The following is an 18,930-nucleotide window of genomic DNA, read 5'->3' as shown; positions in this document are numbered from 1 at the left end:
CGGTACGTCCACCCGGCCTCCCGCATGCCCACTATACGCCCTCGCTCAAAGTCCGTCAACTGCACATACGGTTCACGTCTACGCTGTCGCGGCATGCTACCAGTGTTAAAGACTGCGATGGAGCTCCGTATGCCACGGCAAACTGGCTGACACTGACGGCGGCGGTGCACAAATGCTGCGCAGCTAGCGCCATTCGACGGCCAACACCGCGGTTCCTGGTGTGTCCGCTGTGCCGTGCGTGTGATCATTGCTTGTACAGCCCTCTCGCAGTGTCCGGAGCAAGTATGGTGGGTCTGACACACCGGTGTCAATGTGTTCTTTTTTCCATTTCCAGGAGTGTATATATAATGACTTTTGAACACTATTAAGGTAAATACATTGTTTGTTCTCTATCAAAATCTTTCTTTTGCTAACTATGCCTATCAGTAGTTAGTGCTTTCAGTAGTTTGAATCTTTTATTTAGCTGGCAGTAGTGGCGCTCGCTGTATTGCAGTAGTTCGAGTAACGAAGATTTTCGTGAGGTAAGTGATTTGTGAAACGTATAGGTTAATCAGGGCCATTCTCTTGTAGGGATTATAGAAAGTCAGATTGCGTTGCGCTAAAAAATATTGTGTGTCAGTTTAAGCACAGTCATGTATAATTTTTCTAAGGGGACATTTCACAGTCGGCCATGTTCCCTCGTACTGTCCATATTTAAATAGTTCGTAGATGTAGTTGTAATTCGAATGCAGCCAAATCTAAGAGTAAACACACCAAAGATGTGAAATAGCTGTTAATTTTACTTTATTTCAAGTTTTGGAGTGGAGCCCTTCTGTCGAGCGTAATGGTTTCGATTCCCATCCTTCCTTTGTGACCTAGGTGATCAAAAGGCTTTTTTGTATTAATATACTGTGTAGTAATTTACTGTAATTTCCGGATGTGTGAATCATCATTAAAGGCACGATACAGAATTATTCATTCGTCGATAGTTACCAGAAGTTGTGGTCTAATCCTTTTGTGGTGTGCCTATAATAAATTTCATTAATATTTCCTCTGTGTGTGTGTGAGTGTGTAAGGGACCGTAAAGAAACAATATTTTATGATACATTTCATCCAGTGTTAACCTTATAGCCTCTCATGCTCCACGTTCCCTTGCAATTTCTGGAAAGTCAGTAATCAAAGGCACCTAGCTGCAAACATATCTTCTCACCATACAGAATTCAGAAAGGTATAGGTGATCCGCTATGTATGATAAACCCTCACTATGTAATTAAGTCGAAGCCATAACGATTTCTGCCGCGTATTGTAAATAGTAGAGTATCAGTTTGGTAGTGCTTAAGAAGTAACCCACGAAGTATTGTGGAGTTTTCACTACGACATCCGACGTCTCGTCCGAGAACCATATATACAACCTCACGACAGTTTAGTAGATCGGATGTTCAATCAACATGGCGTAGTACGCCAAAGAACCTATACATGTGTTTTTTTTTAACACTGTGACAGGTTTATTTTCGGAAGTTTAAGTCAGTGACAGAATTAAGCGCCACAACCTTATCTTTACGATTACAAACCGATAGCGAACTTACTTGGCTAGGATTTACTGATTCTACTTTCTATATTAAAAACATAACGACATTGCTTGGCTCCTTTCGACAGGTTTTATTTATGTACTTTGCTAGTAAAAACGAATTCCTTAAGTTTGCTTTGTGATTTGGAGGCCTACTCATTACATTTTTATTTCGTTTTGATTATGAATAAAAATGCTTAGCAAACCGTCGAATCTTGTATGTATACACCAGAATGGCTAAAAGACTGAGGACTGTGCTGTGTCACGAATCCAGTGAAGATCGTGACTTGAGACTTGGCGAAACTAGAGAACATCAGGCTTTAACTCTCTGGAAAATCCGTCCGAAACTAGCGCGACGTAAGTCTCATCGAAAGTTTCATATACGAGGGTTGTCCAGAAAGTAAGTTCCGATCGGTCGCGAAATGGATACCACAGTGAAAACCAGAAACGTTTTATTTGCAACAGTTAGGTACACCTTCCACCTACTTCTCTACATAGTCGCCACTACGAATTTTGTCGTAGTGTTGTATCAACCTTCCAATATCCTCGTCATAGAAAGCAGCTGCCTATGATTTCGGCCAGTTATCTGCACTGATCTCCAGCTCGTTGTCCGTGGAAAAATTGTGTCTTCATAGGCAGCGGTTCTTGTGAGCAGAGATGAGGCTTAGGGGAAGCCAATTACGGACTGTATTGTGAGTGATCAAACACTTCTGATGGGAAACGCTGCAGGAGCGACTTCATTGCCCCTGCATTGTGCGGCCGAGAATTGGCATGAAGAAGGAACTGGTCGACAGTTGTGTTATGTGGGCTGCATGACACAGGCGAAATGTCTAACCAGGTCCTCATACTTGACGGTAGACGCTATTCCCTACGCGTCTTTACGTGCTCACTGTTCACTCAGAGCTGAAAAGGGCGACGCGACACGATTGACGGGAATATTAGAGACACTGCCCAACACATCTGAGCAAAGCTTTACCGGATTTTCCCAGTGGTTACCATTTCGCGACCGATCGGAACTTACTTTCTGGACAACCCTCGTACTATGTCGCTCCTCAGAATCATTGACTCAAAGAGGCTTGAAGCTGGTTCCCACCGACGTAACACCTTAGGAGTGGAAATTCCGACTCGAAGCGGTGCAGAGGCGTGCATGCCTTTATACCCTGAATAGCGCTAATTCCTAACAATTTACAATTTCGCTGTCAAAGCGTAAAGTTCCTGTTGAGCTTATGTTATGCCCTGACTACAAACAAGGCACAAGGCCAGTCTCCGTGACTCCATGCTAGTGAAGCAAACAAGGTCTTCGTTCATGTCTCCAGTCATACTACTTCGAACGTTGCGTACAAAGGAGCTCTATACGTCAAAAATAAATTCCAAGCATACGAAATCTTGGACATAGCTATAACTAAATACCTGGACAACGTCGGGTTCTTCAGTTAGTGATAATAATGATAATAATAATAATCGCATTATAAGTCGGTAATTAAACCAATAATGCTATATGCCAGCGAAACCTTGACACTTAAAAGGAAAACAGATATGGAAACCCTGAAGAAAGAGGAAAGGAAAATCATTAGGAAAATTCTGCGACCAAGATGGACCAAAGAGGGGTATAGATTACAGAAAAATTCTAAAATTGAAGAATATTCTAACATAGAGATAGACATGAGGAAGAGGCGTCTAAAATTCTATGGCCACATAATGAGACTTCCCGATCACAGACTTACAAAAAAAATAGTAAGATACGTAGCATCCCTTGTTAATGGAGGAGAATGGATCAAAAATGTAAAGAAAGATCTGGAATTAGCCAACATTACTACTGAAGACATGAACAAAAGAAACAATTTCAAACTTAAAGTTGACAAATGGGAGGTCAAACCAGAGATAAAAGCGCCGAGAACTGGAACAAAATGGAGCGAAGAAAGAAAAGCTGAATTCTCGCAAAGAATGAAGACCTGGTGGGCAAACAAGAAGAATAAGAAGCCCCAGAAGTGAACCATCTTTACTTAGCATCTTCCATGTTGGGAGCTTTACGACTAATAATAATAATAATAATAATCGCATGACGTTATTGGCCAGGAGACCGTGTGTAGAGTTGTTATGCCAGCTTGTCCAAACCTATTTGACGCCACATAGGTCACTCGCGCGTCTTTGTGATGAAGAGGAAATGAAATAATTAGGACAGCGAAGAAATCTCCGATCTGACCAGGAATCTAACTTGGGACCTCTCGATCCAGAGGCATCGGTGCTATCCAGAGACCAGGAGCTGAGGACAGTAATTGTATCTATTCTGTCTATCTATCGCTTGCGCCTTCGTCCCGCATTGTGCGCGGGATTGGCGTGGTTAATTCGGATTTGGCAAGTTAATGTGAAGGGGTGGCCGTATGCCCTTCCTGCCACCACCCGGGACTCCCCGGGACGGAACCAGGGTACCCCTTCTGTCTGTGTCTATTGGAAATCATGGAAATTGCGGAAGTGTTTCAAATGTCTGTGAATCGTGTAACTGAGGCGGGACGTGGGGACCAGCCCGGTATTCACCTAGAGGGATGTGGAAAACCGCCTAAAAACCACATCCTGGCTGGCCAGCACACCTGCCCTCGTCGTTAAACTGGCGGGCGGATTCGACCTGGGGCCGGCGCGCCTACCCGAGTCCAGGAAGCAGCGCACTAGCGCTCTCGGCTAACCTGGCGGGTATGGACAGTAATTTTATGAAACACTGAAAAACTAGTTTTTGTTGCCCCTGGAAGTCGTTAGATAGGCGCTCTGCAGCTGTGACCGGGAGATCAAATGGTTCAAATGGCTATGAGCACTATGGGACTTAACTTCTGAGGTCATCAGTCCCCTAGAACTTAGAACTACTTAAACCTAACTAAACTAAGGACATCACACATACCCATGCCCGAGGCAGGATTCGAACCTGCGACCGTAGCGGTCGCGCGGTTCCACACTGTAGCGCCTAGAACCGCTCGGCCACTCCGGCCGGCGTGACCGGGTGATCATTTCAGATGTTTAGTAATACAGATCCCACCCACACTCTGTATGCGAATAGAAGGGGAAGAACGCCTAATAAATGGTGCAGTGGAAAGTATCTTTTGCCACGCGCTTCACAGTGATTTGCATGGTACGGGGGTTGAACAGAAATATGGAAGCACAGAGAGCAATGCATGCTTGAATATAAACGAAGATTCTAGCCGAGTTAGCACGTTGCACTGTTGTACTTGACCACGAACGGCAACCGTGCAGTGCCCTCGATATGCTGGAAGTGCCAATCGTGGTCAGAATAGTGTTCTGTGTAGTTGCGAGGACTCTGTGTCGGAACTCAGTGAATGCGAACTTGGACGTACTCTTGGTGCTCGTATAGTAGGTGCTTTTAAGTAGCAAAAGTGTGGGGTGTTTCAAGAGACACCGCATCGAAGATTTATTCCGCGTACAGTGAAAGCAGTAAAACATTGTCCGCTAAGTCACAAAGTGAACAGAAGTGTGTGTTGAGTGATCGACACGAAAGGTCATTGAAGAGGACCGTGACGAATAATAAAAGGACGACAGCTGCAAAAGTCACTCCACAACACCATCACTACCAAGACAAAACGAAGCGAGCTCCTTAAGGTGGAAATTGCAGGGCGAGCTGGAACGCCAAAACCACACGTCAGCCACGTAACAGGAAAATGGCCGAACGGTTCTAGGCGCTACAGTGTGGAACCGCGCGACCGCTACGGTCTAGGGGACTGATGACCTCAGAAGTTTAGTCCCCTAGTGCTCAGAGCCATTTGAACCATTGGAACAGGGAAACGTGATGCCGAAGCCGTAGAACCTGGACTATCTACATATACATCCACGTGATTACTCTGCTATTCACAACAAAGCGCCTGGCAGAAGGTTCAATGAACCACCTTCAAGCTGTCTCTCTACCGTTCCACTCACGAACGGCACACGGGAAAAACAAGCACTTAAATTTTTCTGTGCGAGCCCTGATTTCTCTTATTTCATCGTGATTGAAATTTCATGAGAAGATCCCGTCGCAACGAAAAAAGCCTTTTTTTCAATGATTGCCACTCCAGTTCACGTATCATGTCTGTGACACTGTCTCCCCTATTTCGCGATAATACAAAACGAACTGCCCTTCTTTGTACTTTTTCGATGTCATCCGTCAGTCCCACCTGATAGCGGATCCCACACCCCACAACAATACTCCAGAATAGGGCGGACAAGCGTTGTGTAAGCAGTCTCTTTAATAGACCTGTTGCACCTTCTAAGTGTTCTGCCAATGAATCGCAGTCTTTAGTTTGCTCTACCCACAATATTATCTATGTGATCGTTCCAATTTAGGTTATTTGTAATTGTAATCCCTAAGTATTAAGTTGAATTTACAGCCTTCAGATTTATGTGACTTATCGCGTAATCGAAATTTAGCTGATTTCTTTTAGTACTCATGTGAATAACTTCACACTTTTCCTTATTCAGGGTCAATTGCCACTTTTCGCACCATGCAGATATCGTATCTAAATAATTTTGCAAGCCGTTTTGATCATCTGATGACTTTACAAGACGTTAAATGACAGCATCATCTACAAACAATCTAAGACGGCTACTCAGATTGTCTCCTATGTGGTTAATATATATCAGAACAATAGAAGGCCTATAACACTTCCTTGGGGAACACCGGATATTACTTCTGTTTTACTCGATAACTTTCCGTCTGTTACTACGAACTGTGACCTTTCTGACAGGAAATCACGAATCCAGTCGCACAACTGAGGCGATACTCCGTAGGCACGCAGTTTGGTTAGAGGACGCTTGTGAGGAACGGTGTCGAAAGCCTTCTGCAGATCCAAAAATATGGAATCAATTTGACATCCCCTGTCGATAGCATTTATTACTTCATGAGTACAAAGAGCTAGTTGTGTTTCACAAGACCGATATTTTCTGAAGCCGTGCAGACTATGTGTCAATAAATCGTTTCCTTCGAGGTACTTCATAATCTTCGAATACAGTATATGTTCCAAAACCCTACTGCAAATCGACGTTAGTGATATAGGCCTGTAATTCACCGGATTGATCCTACTTCCCTTTTCGGGTATTAGTGTGACTTGAGCAATTTTCCAGTCTTTAGGTACGGATCTTTCTGTGAGCGAGTGGTTGTATATAATTGCTAAATATGGACCTATTTTATCAGCATACTCTGAGAGGAACCTGACTGGTATACAATCTGGTGAATAAAGTGATTTAAGCTGCTTCGTTACTCCGAGGATATCTACTTCTATGTTTCTCATTTTGGCAGTTGTTCTTGTTTGGAATTCAGGAATATTTACTTCGTCTTCTTTGGTGAAGGAGTTTCGGAAAACCGTGTTTAGTAAATCTGCTTTAGTGGCACCGTCATCAGTGACTTCACCGTTGTTATCGCGCAGTGAAGGTATTGATTGCGTCTTGCCAAAGGTGTGCTTTATGTATGACCAGAATCTCTTTGGGTTTTATGCCAGATTTCGAGACAGAATTTCGTTGTGGAAATTATTAAAAGCATCTCGCATTGAACTTCGCCCCATATTTCCAACTTCTGTAAGACTTTGCCAATCTTGGGGATTTTGCGTTCTTTTAAATTTGGCATGCTTTTTTCGTTGCTTCTGCAACAACGATCTGACCCGTTTTGTGTACCATGGGGGATCAGTACCATGACTTATTAATTTATGTGGTATATATCTCTCAGTTACTGTCGATACTATCTCTTTGAAAACATTCCACAACTTTTCTACACTTACATGATCAGATCGGAAGGAGTGAAGACTGTCTCTTAAAAAGGCGTTAAGAGCATTTTTATACGCTTTTTTTAAATAGGTATACATTGCGTTTCTTTTTGATGGGTGTAGGTGTTACGGTATTCAGCCTAGCAGCAACTGCCTTGTGGTCGCTAATCCCTGAATTCGTCACAATACTCACTATTTGGGCATGATTATTTGTTGCTAAAAGGTCAAGTATGGTTTCGCAACCATTTACGCTTCGAGTGGGCTCATGAACTAATTGTTCAAAATAATTTTTTGAGAAAGCATTCAGTACAATTTCGGATGACGTTTTATGCCTGCCTCCGACTTTAAACGTATAATTTTTCTAGCATATTGAGGATAGATTAAAGTGACCGACTATTATTGTATGAGCGGGGTACTTATTTGAAATGAAAACGATACAATTAATAGTTTAGTCCGATTGTCAGGTATAACCTCTACCCATACTATTTCACACGAACTATCTACTTCAACTTCGCTACAAGGCAAACTACCTCTGACAGCAATAAATTCTCCACCACCAACTGTATTTAATCTATCCCTTCTGAACACTGACTATAAGCAATGGAAGAAATTAATTTTGTCGGATGAGTCTCGTTTCGCACTGTTTCCAAATTCTAGCCAAGTTTCCGTTTGCCATACGTCGTCCAAAGTCTACGATTCAGACTGCTTGCCGCCAAAAGTGAAATATGGCGGCCATTTGGTGAGGATTTGGGCAGCCAGTCGTGATGCTCCGTGGACGCCATGCATGCACTGTAATATAGCGTTACTGACAAGGATTTTGTGACCGGTTTGGCAGTGAAGGTCCATTTGATGGTACAATGTTTGTTCCCCAAGAGTGACGCTGTGTTCCAAGTCGTTAGAACCACTCCTCACGAAGATGTGAGCAGCTCCCCTGGCCACCACATACACTAGATCTAAATATTATTGATCTTCGTGATCTATTTTGGGGAGAAGGGTTGGTCATTGCTATCCACCTTCATCATCGTTACCTGAACTTGCGACAGTTTTGCAGGAGCAATGGTACAAGAGTCCCATGAATAGCATATGGGGTGGTCTATTGATCGTGACCGGGCCAAATATCTCACGAAATAAGCCTCAAACGAAAAAACTACAAAGAACGAAACTTGTCTAGCATGAAGGGGGAAACCAGATGGCGCTATGGTTGGCCCGCTAGATGGCGCTGCCATTGGTCAAACGGATATCAATTGCGTTTTTAAAAATAGGAACCCCCATTTTTATTACATATTCGTATAGTACGTAAAGAAATACGAATGTTTTAGTTGGACAACTTTTTTCGCTTTGTGACAGATGTCGCTGTAATAGTCACAAACGTATAGCTCACAATTTTAGACGAACAGTTGGTAACAGGTTGGTTTTTTAAATTAAAATACAGAACGTAGGTACGTTTGAACATTTATTTCGGTTGTTCCCATGTGATACACGTCCCTTTGTGACTTTATCATTTCTGAGAACGCATGCTGTTACAGCGTGATTACCTGTAAATACCACATTAATGCAATAAACGCTCAAAATGATGTCCGTCAACCTCAATGCATTTGGTAATACGTGTAAAGACATTCCTCTCAACAGCGAGTAGTTCGCCTTCCGTAAGGTTCGCACATGCATTGACAATTTGCTGACGCATGTTGTCAGGCGTAGTCGGTGGATCACGATGGCAAATATCCTTCAACTTTCCCCATAGAAAGAAATCCGGGGACATCGGATCCGGTGAACGTGCGGGCCATGGTATGGTGCTTCGACGACCAATCCACCTTTCATGGAATAGGCTATTCAATACCGCTTCAGCCGCACGCGAGCTATGTGCCGGACATCCATCATGTTGGAAGTACATCGCCATTCTGTCATGCAGTGAAACATCTTGTAGTAGCGTCGGTAGAACGTTACGTAGGAAATCAGCATCATTGCACCATTTAGATTGCCATCGATAAAATGGGGGCCAATTATCCTTCCTCCCTTAATGCCACACCATACATTAACCCGTCAAGGTCGCTGATGTTCCACTTGTCGCAGCCATCGTGAATTTTCCGTTCCCCAATAGTGCATATTATGCCGGTTTACGTTACCGCTGTTGGTGAATGACGCTTTGTCGCTAAATAGAACGCGCGCAAAAAATCTGTCATCGTCCCTTTCTCTTGCGCCCAATGGCAGAACTGTACACGACGTTCAAAGTCGTCACCATGCAATTCCTAGTGCATAGAAATATGGTAGTGATGCAATCGATGTTGATGTAGGATTCTCAACACCGACGTTTTTGAGATTTCCGATTTTCGCGCAATTTGTCTGCTACTGATGTGCGGATTAGCCGCGACAGTAGCTAAAACACCTACTTGGGCATCATCACTTCTTGCAGGTCGTGGTTGACGTTTCACATGAGGCTGAACACTTCCTATTTCCTTAAATAACGTAACTATCCGGCGAACGGTCCGGACACTTGGATGATGTCGTTCAGGATACCGAGCAGCACACATAGCACACGCCCGTTGGGCATTTTTATCACAACAGCCATACATCAACACGATATCGACCTTTTCCGCAATTGGTAAACGGTCCATTTTAACACGGTTACTGTATCACGAAGCAAATACCGTCCGCACTGGTGCAATGTTACGTGATACGACGTACTTATACATTTGTGACTATTACCGCGCTATCTGTCACAAAGCGAATAAAGTGGACCAACTGAAACATTCATATTTCTTTACGTACTACACGAATATGTAATAAAAAATGGGGGTTCGTATTTAAAAAAAACACAGTTGATATCCGTTTTACCTATGGCAGCGCCATCTAGCGGGGCAACCATAGCGCCATCTGGTTTCCCCTTTCAAGCTAGACGAGTTTCGTTCTTTGTAGTTTTTTCGTTTGATGCTTATTTCGTGAGATATTTGGCCCGGTCACTATCAATGGACCACCCTGTATACCCTATCCGAGATGACTGAAAGTTGTTTTGAGTGCCAGTGGAATACACCTTTTGTGGTGTCACCGCCAGACACCACACTTGCTAGGTGGTAGCCTTTAAATCGGCCGCGGTCCGGTAGTATACGTCGGACCCGCGTGTCGCCACTATCAGATTGCAGACCGAGCGCCGCCACACGGCAGGTCTAGAGAGACTTCCTGGCACTCGGCCCAGTTGTACAGCCGACTTTGCTAGCGATGGTTCGCTGACAAAATACGCTCTCATTTGCCGAGACGATAGTTAGCATAGCCTTCAGCTACGTCATTTGCTACGACCTAGCAAGGCGCCATTATCAGTTGCTATTGATATTGTAAATAATGTACAGACAAGAGCTACGTTCAACATTAATGGATTAAAGTTAAGTATTCCACCAAGTACCACCTTTTTTCTGAAGTCTAAATTCCTTGTCCTGTTCCAGACCTCACGCCAGCCTGCGTGAGCTTAAACGCGTGCCTTTCGGCTTCCTCTCAATTTAGTAGGTTGGTTCAAATGGTTCAAATGGCTCTGAGCACTATGGGACTTAACTTCTGAGGTCATCACTCCCCTAGAACTTAGAACTACTTAAACCTAACTAACCTAAGGACATCACACACATCCATGCCCGAGGCAGGATTCGATCCTGCGACCGTAGCGTAGTAGGTTGGTCTCCTGGCAATCCACAACACCTTTTATTTACTGAAAATGAGTTGTGTTTTGATGCTTCGATATATCTGCCCAACACCTGTAGATGTACGAGGGTGAGTTAATAAATAAGTCGCAAAAGCCAGAGTACCGCATATCGTTTTGAATTTCGCGCCTGTACGTATCTAGAAGGTGGCAGCACATGTTGCATGGAAGGTAGCCTATACACAAGCTTTTGACGCCTTGTCGATGGGGTAAGTGTTTATGTTTAGAAGGGTAGTATGCTGGAAAGGCTCGTACACGTGGCTCTGGTGTCTCTGTCCCAGTTTACGACTTATTTATTGACTCTCCTTCGTAGATGGCTGATATATGGACTATAGTCATTTAAACGCTTTGGCACCTATTCATAACTTGTATTGCTCAATTTCATGAAGATAGTCATCTATCAAGATGACTCATCGGTGCATTAATCACGTTCATTGAGAGGTTCCTCCTGTACCGTGCGAAATATAAAGCAGGACAGACTGTCGGAGTAAGGGGAGAGGGCCGAGGCGCTGCTGTACGTCTGAACTCACCGAGAACGAGGAGGATGCACGCCCTCATGGTGTCTGCAGGGACAGTGGGCGCGCGCTGCCGCCGCTGACTTATCTCGACGGGCACGGCTCGGTTATCACGCGTGCGTGACCGCCCGCTGTCGCACGCCGCCCGGCCGCTCGCTTTCGTAAGCCGCTCAGACATTGTTTTCTTTACGTTCTCATTATCAATCCGTGTTGTCTGAGAAAACTCAAGTATCACAGGCCACCTACAGCGCCTGATGAAGGAAATCTCGAAGTCGCAGGGGGAGAAAGAAGATGTGGTGTCCCTCAGGAATCAGTAGCATGGTCGCTAATGTTTTCCCCGTGTGTACAGTATCTGATCAAAAGTAACCTCTTTCTTATGAAGAATTGACTGTTACACTACTGGCCATTAAAGTTGCTACACCAAGAAGAAATGCAGATGATAAACGGGTATTCATTGGACAAATATATTATACTAGAACTGACATGATTACATTTTCACGCAATTTGGGTGCATAGATCCTGAGAAATCAATAGTCAGAACAACCACATCTGGCCGTAATAACGGCCTTGATACGCCTGGGCATTGAGTCAAACAGAGCTTGGATGGCGTGTACAGGTACAGCTGATCATGCAGCTTCAACACAATACCACAATTCATCAAAAGTAGTGACTGGCGTATTGTGACGAGCCAGTTGCTCGGCCACCATCGAGCAGACGTTTTCAATTGGTGAGAGATGTGGAGAATGTGCTGGCCAAGGCAGCAGTGGAACATTTTCTGTATCCAGAAAGGCCCGTACAGGACCTGCAACAGGCGGTCGTGCATTATCCTGCTGAAATGTAGGGTTTCGCAGGGATCGAATGAAGGGTAGAGCCACGGGTCCTAACACGCCTGAAATGTAACGTCCACTGTTCAAAGTGCCGTCAATGCGAATAAGAGGTGACCGAGACGTGTAACCAATATCACCCCATACCGTCACACCAGGTGATGCGCCAGTATGGGGATGACGAATACGCGCTTCCAATGTGCGTTCACCGCGATGTCGCCAAACACGGATGCGACCATCATGATGCTGTAAACAGAACCTAGATTCATCAGAAAAAATGACGTGTTGCCATTCGTGCACCCAGGTTCGTCGTTGAGTACATCATCGCAGGCGCTCCTGTCTGTGATGCAGTGTCAAGGGTAACCGCAGCCATGGTCTCCGAGCTGCAAACGTCGTCGAACTGTTCATGCAGATGGTTGTTGTGTTGCAAACGTCCCCATCTGTTGACTCAGGGATCGAAACGTGGCTGCACGATCCGTTACAGCCATGCGGATAAGATTCCTGTCATCTCGACTGCTAGTGATACGAGGCCGTTTTAATCCAGCATGGCGTTCCGTATTACCCTCCTGAACCCACCGACTCCATATTCTGCTAACGGTCACTGGATCTCGACCAACGCGAGCAGCAATGTCGCGATACGGTAAACCGCAATCGCGATAGGATACAATCGGACCTTTATCAAAGTCGGAAACGTGATGGTAAGCATTTCTCCTCCTCACGCGAGGCATCACAACAACGTTTCACCAGGCAACACCGGTCAACTGCTGTTTGTGTATGAGAAATCGGTTGGAAACTTTCCTCATGTCAGCACGTTATAGGTGTCGCCACCGGCGCCAACCTTGTGTGAATGTTGTGAAAAGCTAATCATTTGCATATCACAGCATCTTCTTCCTATTGGTTAAATTTCGCGTCTGTAGAACGTCATCTTCGTGGTGTATCAATTTTAATGGCCAGTAGTGTAGATCTCAGGAGAGTGCGACCGGTCTATATAAAAGGAAGCAGAGAGTATGCATCGTCGGCAGAATAGCAGACCGAATGGGTCGATCAATGAGCTCAGTTGGTGATGTGATTGTGAAAATGCAAAGAAACAACCACAGCCGAACCAAAACCATGCAGACTTCATGTACTGACATACAGGGACAGTCAAGCATTGCAGAAGACAGTGGGAAAAAAAACACATGAATCAGCAGACAGAACCACCCGTCAGCTTCAGTACGTCGCCCGTAGTCCAGTTACAGCAGTGTCTGTGCGTAGGCAGTTAAAATGAATGGGGAGTACAATACTCTGGCAGTTCCTCGTACGCTACACATTTGTGTAGTCAGTGCGAAGCTACGCTCTAGAAGGTGTAAAGGTCGACGCCACTGGACTGATGATGACTGAAAAAGAGTGATGTGAAATGACTGATCACGCTGCAGCCTCAGGCGATCCCATGGAAGGGTCTGGGTTTGGGGATTCACGGACAACGTTTTCTGCCGTCATAAGTAGTGCGGAGGAGGTGCGGTTATCGTACGATTTGGGAATAACTTCAGTGCTTGGGGTGTGACACCTTACTACACTTACGAAAACACTAAATTCGGAAGGATATGAACACATTTTACAGCAATGCGCTTCACGTACAGTAGAGTTCAGGGACCACGACTCTTTGCATCAGCATTTCAATGCACCCTGTCATAAAACAGCATCTGTGAGGCAGTGATTTCTGGAGTACGAGACTCTTGATATTGGCTGCCCTGCACACAGATCTGACCTAAACCCAATGGAACACGTTTGGGATGATTTAGAACGTCGACTCCGCTCCAGACGCCAGTGTATCTCCTTTAGTTCGATTCATAAACGTCAGTTGTCTGCCATTCCTCCACAGGCACTCAGACTCTTCATTGAAAGTGTCTGCGGCAGGGCTCAAGCCGCCATAAATGCGTTAAGGCTGGACACATCCCTTATCAGTTTCCACTAACAGGTATCCGGAGACGTTTCATGAGATAGTGTACGTCTGCCTCGGATGCTGCCGTCACCAGAACTACTTGAGTAATGACCTGGGTTTCTCGAGGCTGCGCACAGTTCGATTCAGATAGGTTGCCATCCGTGTCCAGTACTACACTGGTGTCCAAACTTAACGGAACAAACAGATTTTTTCTAGGTTGCGTTTATTTTTCCACAAAACAGTATAAATAGTTGATGGTAAAGTAGGAACAATGTAAAGAATACAGGACGTAAACAAGTGCAACGTGCCAAATGGTAGACGACAATGTCCGTTTTTTCCAACGTAATGGATCAGCACCCACAGTCTGACAACTTGTTAATGTGCTCAGTACGGGGTGTGACAACCGCTGGCAGCAGTACAGGCCTGACCATGACGGGACATGCTCTGAATGATTTCAGCCATCTCATGTTGAGGCAGTAGCGCCCATTCTTCCTGCAGAGCTGTTCGCAAGTGTTGGAGAGTGATTGGTGGATGTTGATGCAGTTTGTCTCCCTAGTGCATCCCAGACATGCTCTATGGGATTCAAATCGGGAGAGCAAGGGGACCACACTATGCGTGTAACATCTTCCATTTCCAAGAAAACATCAACCACCTGGGCTCTATAATGTCGAGCATTATCGTCCATCAATACGAAGTTTGGAGCCACAGCACTTCACAACAACCGCACCTGAGGTCCCAAGATCTCGTCGCGGTTACACTTTGCCGACACACCCGTACAATTTCATAAACACGTGTTCGGGCGGTCAACACAATCACTGCCCACGCTATTATGGATCCTCCCCGATATTAGTCTCTTTCCACAATGTTTGGGTTCCGAAATCGTGTTCCACGCTACCTCGAGATGAGAATCCGTCGAGAATCACTCTCCAGACCAAATCGAGGTTCATCTGTGAAAGTAACATCGGCCCACTTTTCGACCGTCCAGATGGCATGTTGACGACTCCACTGTAGACGTTCCCATCTGTGAAGATGCGTCATAGGTATACATACAGCAGGCCTCCGACGATAAACGCCACTCTCTCTAAGCCTTCTGTACACCGTCTGTCTCGATACAGCACGTCCCGTGGACGCTGTGAGGTCAGATGCCAGTTGCCGTGCAGTACTCAGGCGGTACCATCGTGGCCCTACAGCCAAATAAGGGTCCTCTCTTTATGATACCGCATGTGGTAGGGGTTGCCCTGGTCTTTGGAATACACTTTTGGTCTGTATAACCTGTCGCCACATCCAAGAAACAACAGAGCGGTTCGCATTAAGCCATCGAGCCACATCCGTTTCCGACTGTCCTGCTCCCTTCTATGGCCCCCCATCGCAAAGCGTTTGGTGGCATCTTCTCTGTGCAATACTGCACCATCTGTGACTGTGTACACAGTGGTTCTGGTTGTGAAAAAAAAAAAAAAGAGATTCAAATGGCTCTGAGCACTATGGGACTTAACTACTGAGGTCATCAGTCCCCTAGAACTTAGAACTACGTAAACCTAACTAACCTAAGGACATCACACACATCCATGCCCGAGGCAGGACTCGAACCTGCGACCGTAGCGGTCGCGCGGTTCCAGACTTCTGGTTGTGCAACAACCCGGAAAACACTTCCCCATTTGATAGGTGCCTACATATCATTGTTTGCGTAGCTATCCGTTGACCGGAATGCCATCTTCCGTTCAGAATACGATCGTACATCTGTTAATAGTTTGTATGATTATATCGTGAATTAGACACAGGACGGGGAAATAGCGATTTGTTGCTTTAAATTTCGACACCGACATATTTCCTGGCTAGGTTACCAGAGGAATTCCTCGCGTGTGAGACAAACGTTTCGTAAGGCTATAATGGTAAACAAAAGCACGAGAGCTGCTCAAAAGGCTTTTGATTAGTGCAAGGGTGAACAGAACTAGTAAGAAAATCCGTGAGCGAGGAAACTGCCAGTTATGCTTAGGCATCGCTCTGATTAGCTGAAAGTCAAATGTTAAAGAATTTAGGGCGGTGCTCGATACTGGGGAAAGTGAGTATTGAACCATGGCCCCTCCCAAGATGCAGGGAGCGTTCTGGGCTATTGATGTGCGCAGCAGATGTTTTTCGAAGATCCGAGAGATGACTGTTCCAGTCTACAGTGACCCAGAGAGTTTTGTATCATTCGCGGAGAGTTTGGGTGAAAACTCAAATGGTTCAAATGGCACTGAGCACTACGGGACTTAACATCTGAGGTCATCAGGCCCCTAGAGCTTAGAACTACTTAAACCAAACTAACGTAAGGACATCACACACATCCTTGCCCGAGGCAGGATTCGAACCAGCGATCGTAGCGGTCGCGCGGTACCAAACTGTAGCGACTAGAACCGCTCGGTCAACCCGGCCGGCGGTGAAATCTCAGTTATCTTGCATCTCATGGCCGTGGAATTGCTATTGCAAGGTTATATTCTCAGAAAGTGTTGTACCGGTAGGTTGGGACAACACTGTTACGAAGATGCTTCGGGAACCCAAATGGGAGTCCCTGAAGTGAAGGCGACGTTCTTTTCCGGCAAACATTAGTGAGAAAATTTAGAGAACCTGAATTTGAAGCTGACTGACGAATGATTCTGCTGTCGCCAACATAGCTCGCGCGTAAGGACCACGAAGATAAGATACGAGTAATTAGGGCTCATACGGCGGCATATAGATAGTCGCTTTTCCCTCGCTCTATTTGCGAGTGTAACAGGAAAGGAAATGACATGTAGTGTACAGGCACCCTCCGCCACGCACCGTACCATGGCTTGCGGAGTATCTCTGCAGATCTTGATGTAGGACTGTAGGAGCACACGAAGGTGATCCGGGTTCGCCAATTTTTTCGTAACTATTTGACGTAGTTACTCCACCGCGATCGTTTTGGGCAACGTTTTATCAGTGTCAAACCAAATTAGTTTGCAGCAGAATTCACTGAAAATGTCAAAAATAATATTTTCTACCGAGAAATTCTCATACAAATTTTTTAAGCCTTTCATGGAGAAAAAAGTGCTTGTGTCTAATTACTCACAGTTTCAGAAACGCGATGCTTTCGAGTAACTCTGTTTCCAAACATTCCAGTCCGGACACCTCCTGTGGTTGCAGATAAAGCACACCTGACGCTCTGCCACTTGCCGGCTATAAACGGGCAAACGCGACCGAAACTGTTGTCTGCGCTTGGCACATATAAGTCCAGTTTTGAGGCAGAGGGGCGCAACCAGTGCGTCACAATGGGTCCCTCTACACTGCTAGTGTTTGGTGAGTTGCACTCAGAAATTAGTGCTATAATAACCAATGGGGTAGTAAATTACCGATCAAAACTAGCATATCTCGGCGGAATAAAATGACTTTTCGGTATATAAAATATACACTGTGTGATCAAAAGTATCCGGACATCCCAAAAAACATACGTTTTTCATATCAGGTGCATTGCGCTGCCACCTTCTGCCAGGTGCTCCATATCAGCGACCTCAGTAATCATTAGACATCGTGAGAGAGCAGAATGGGGCGCTCCGCGGAACTCACTGACTTCGAACGTGGTCAGGTGAATGGGTGTCACTTGTGTCATACGTCTGTACGCGAGATTTCCACACTCCTAAACATCCCTAGGTCCACTGTTTCCGATGTGATAGTGAAGTGGAAATGTGAAGGGACACGTACAGCACAAAAGCGTTCAGGGCGACCTCGTCTGTTGGCTGACAGCGACCGCCGACTGTTGAAGAGGGTCGTAATGTGCAATAGGCAGACATCTATTCAGACCATCACACAGGAATTCCAAACTGCATCAGGATCCACTGCAACTATTATGACAGTTTGGCGGGAGGTGGGAAAGCTTGGATTTCATGGTCGAGCGGCTGCTCATAAGCCACACACCAAGGCGGTAAATGCCAAACGACGACTCGCTTGCTGTAAGGAGCGTAAACATTGGACGATTAAACAGTGGAAAAACGTTGTGTGGAGTGACGAATCACGGTACATAATGTGGCGATCCGATCTCAGGGTGTGGGTATGGCGAATACCCGGTGAAAGTGTTCTGCCAGCGCGTGTACTGCCAACAGTAAAATTCGGAGGCGGTGGTGTTACGGTGCGGTCGGAGACGGTTCTGCGACCGTGTGGGCTGCAGATTCCTCGACTTGCGCCATAGGGTGGTGGGGTTTCGGGTTCCGCTGGATAGGTCAGGAGTCCACTACACGCAGCAAGCGGCTACACGGGTAGCAGGGGTTGTGTGGCGTGGACTGGGCGTTTTTTTAGGTTAGATGGCCTCGGGTAAGTACAGAAAGGGCAGCAGCCTCAAAGGGTGCGGGGCAAAGTCAAGACATGCACTCCTTGTTGGTTTGCGTGACATTATCACAGCACAGGCCTACATTGATATTTTAAGCACCTTCTTGCTTCCCACTGTTGAAGAGCAATTCGGGGATGGCGATTGTGTCTTTCAACATGATCGAGCACCTGTTTTATAATGCACGGCCTGTGGCGGAGTGATTACACGACAATAACATCCCTGTAATGGACTGGCCTGCACAGAGTGCTGACGTGAGTCCTATAGAAGACATTTGGGATGTTTTGGAACTCCGGCTTCGTGCCAGGCCTCACCGACCGACACCGATACCTCTCCTCTGTGGAGAACTCCGTGAAGAATGAGCTGCATTCCCCAAGAAACCTTCCAGCACA

The 18,930-nt window shown here is 45.7% G+C and overlaps 1 protein-coding gene across 1 annotated transcript in view; it reads right to left on the bottom strand.

The window, feature by feature from the left end:
* Positions 1–11,523, bottom strand: part of LOC126260935 (uncharacterized) — a 45,909-nt gene extending 34,386 nt beyond the window's left edge. The window contains exon 1 of the mRNA XM_049958439.1: positions 11,494–11,523. Within this exon, the coding sequence (XP_049814396.1) occupies positions 11,494–11,521 (28 nt within the window). The 5' untranslated portion in view covers positions 11,522–11,523. The remainder of the gene's footprint in view (positions 1–11,493) is intronic.
* Positions 11,524–18,930: the final 7,407 nt, after the last annotated feature.

This window comes from Schistocerca nitens, chromosome 5, assembly GCF_023898315.1.
Source record: "Schistocerca nitens isolate TAMUIC-IGC-003100 chromosome 5, iqSchNite1.1, whole genome shotgun sequence".
Lineage (NCBI taxonomy): Eukaryota > Metazoa > Arthropoda > Insecta > Orthoptera > Acrididae > Schistocerca > Schistocerca nitens.
The sequence above is the reverse complement of the archived record's forward strand: the minus strand, read 5'-3'. Positions and strand labels throughout refer to the sequence as shown.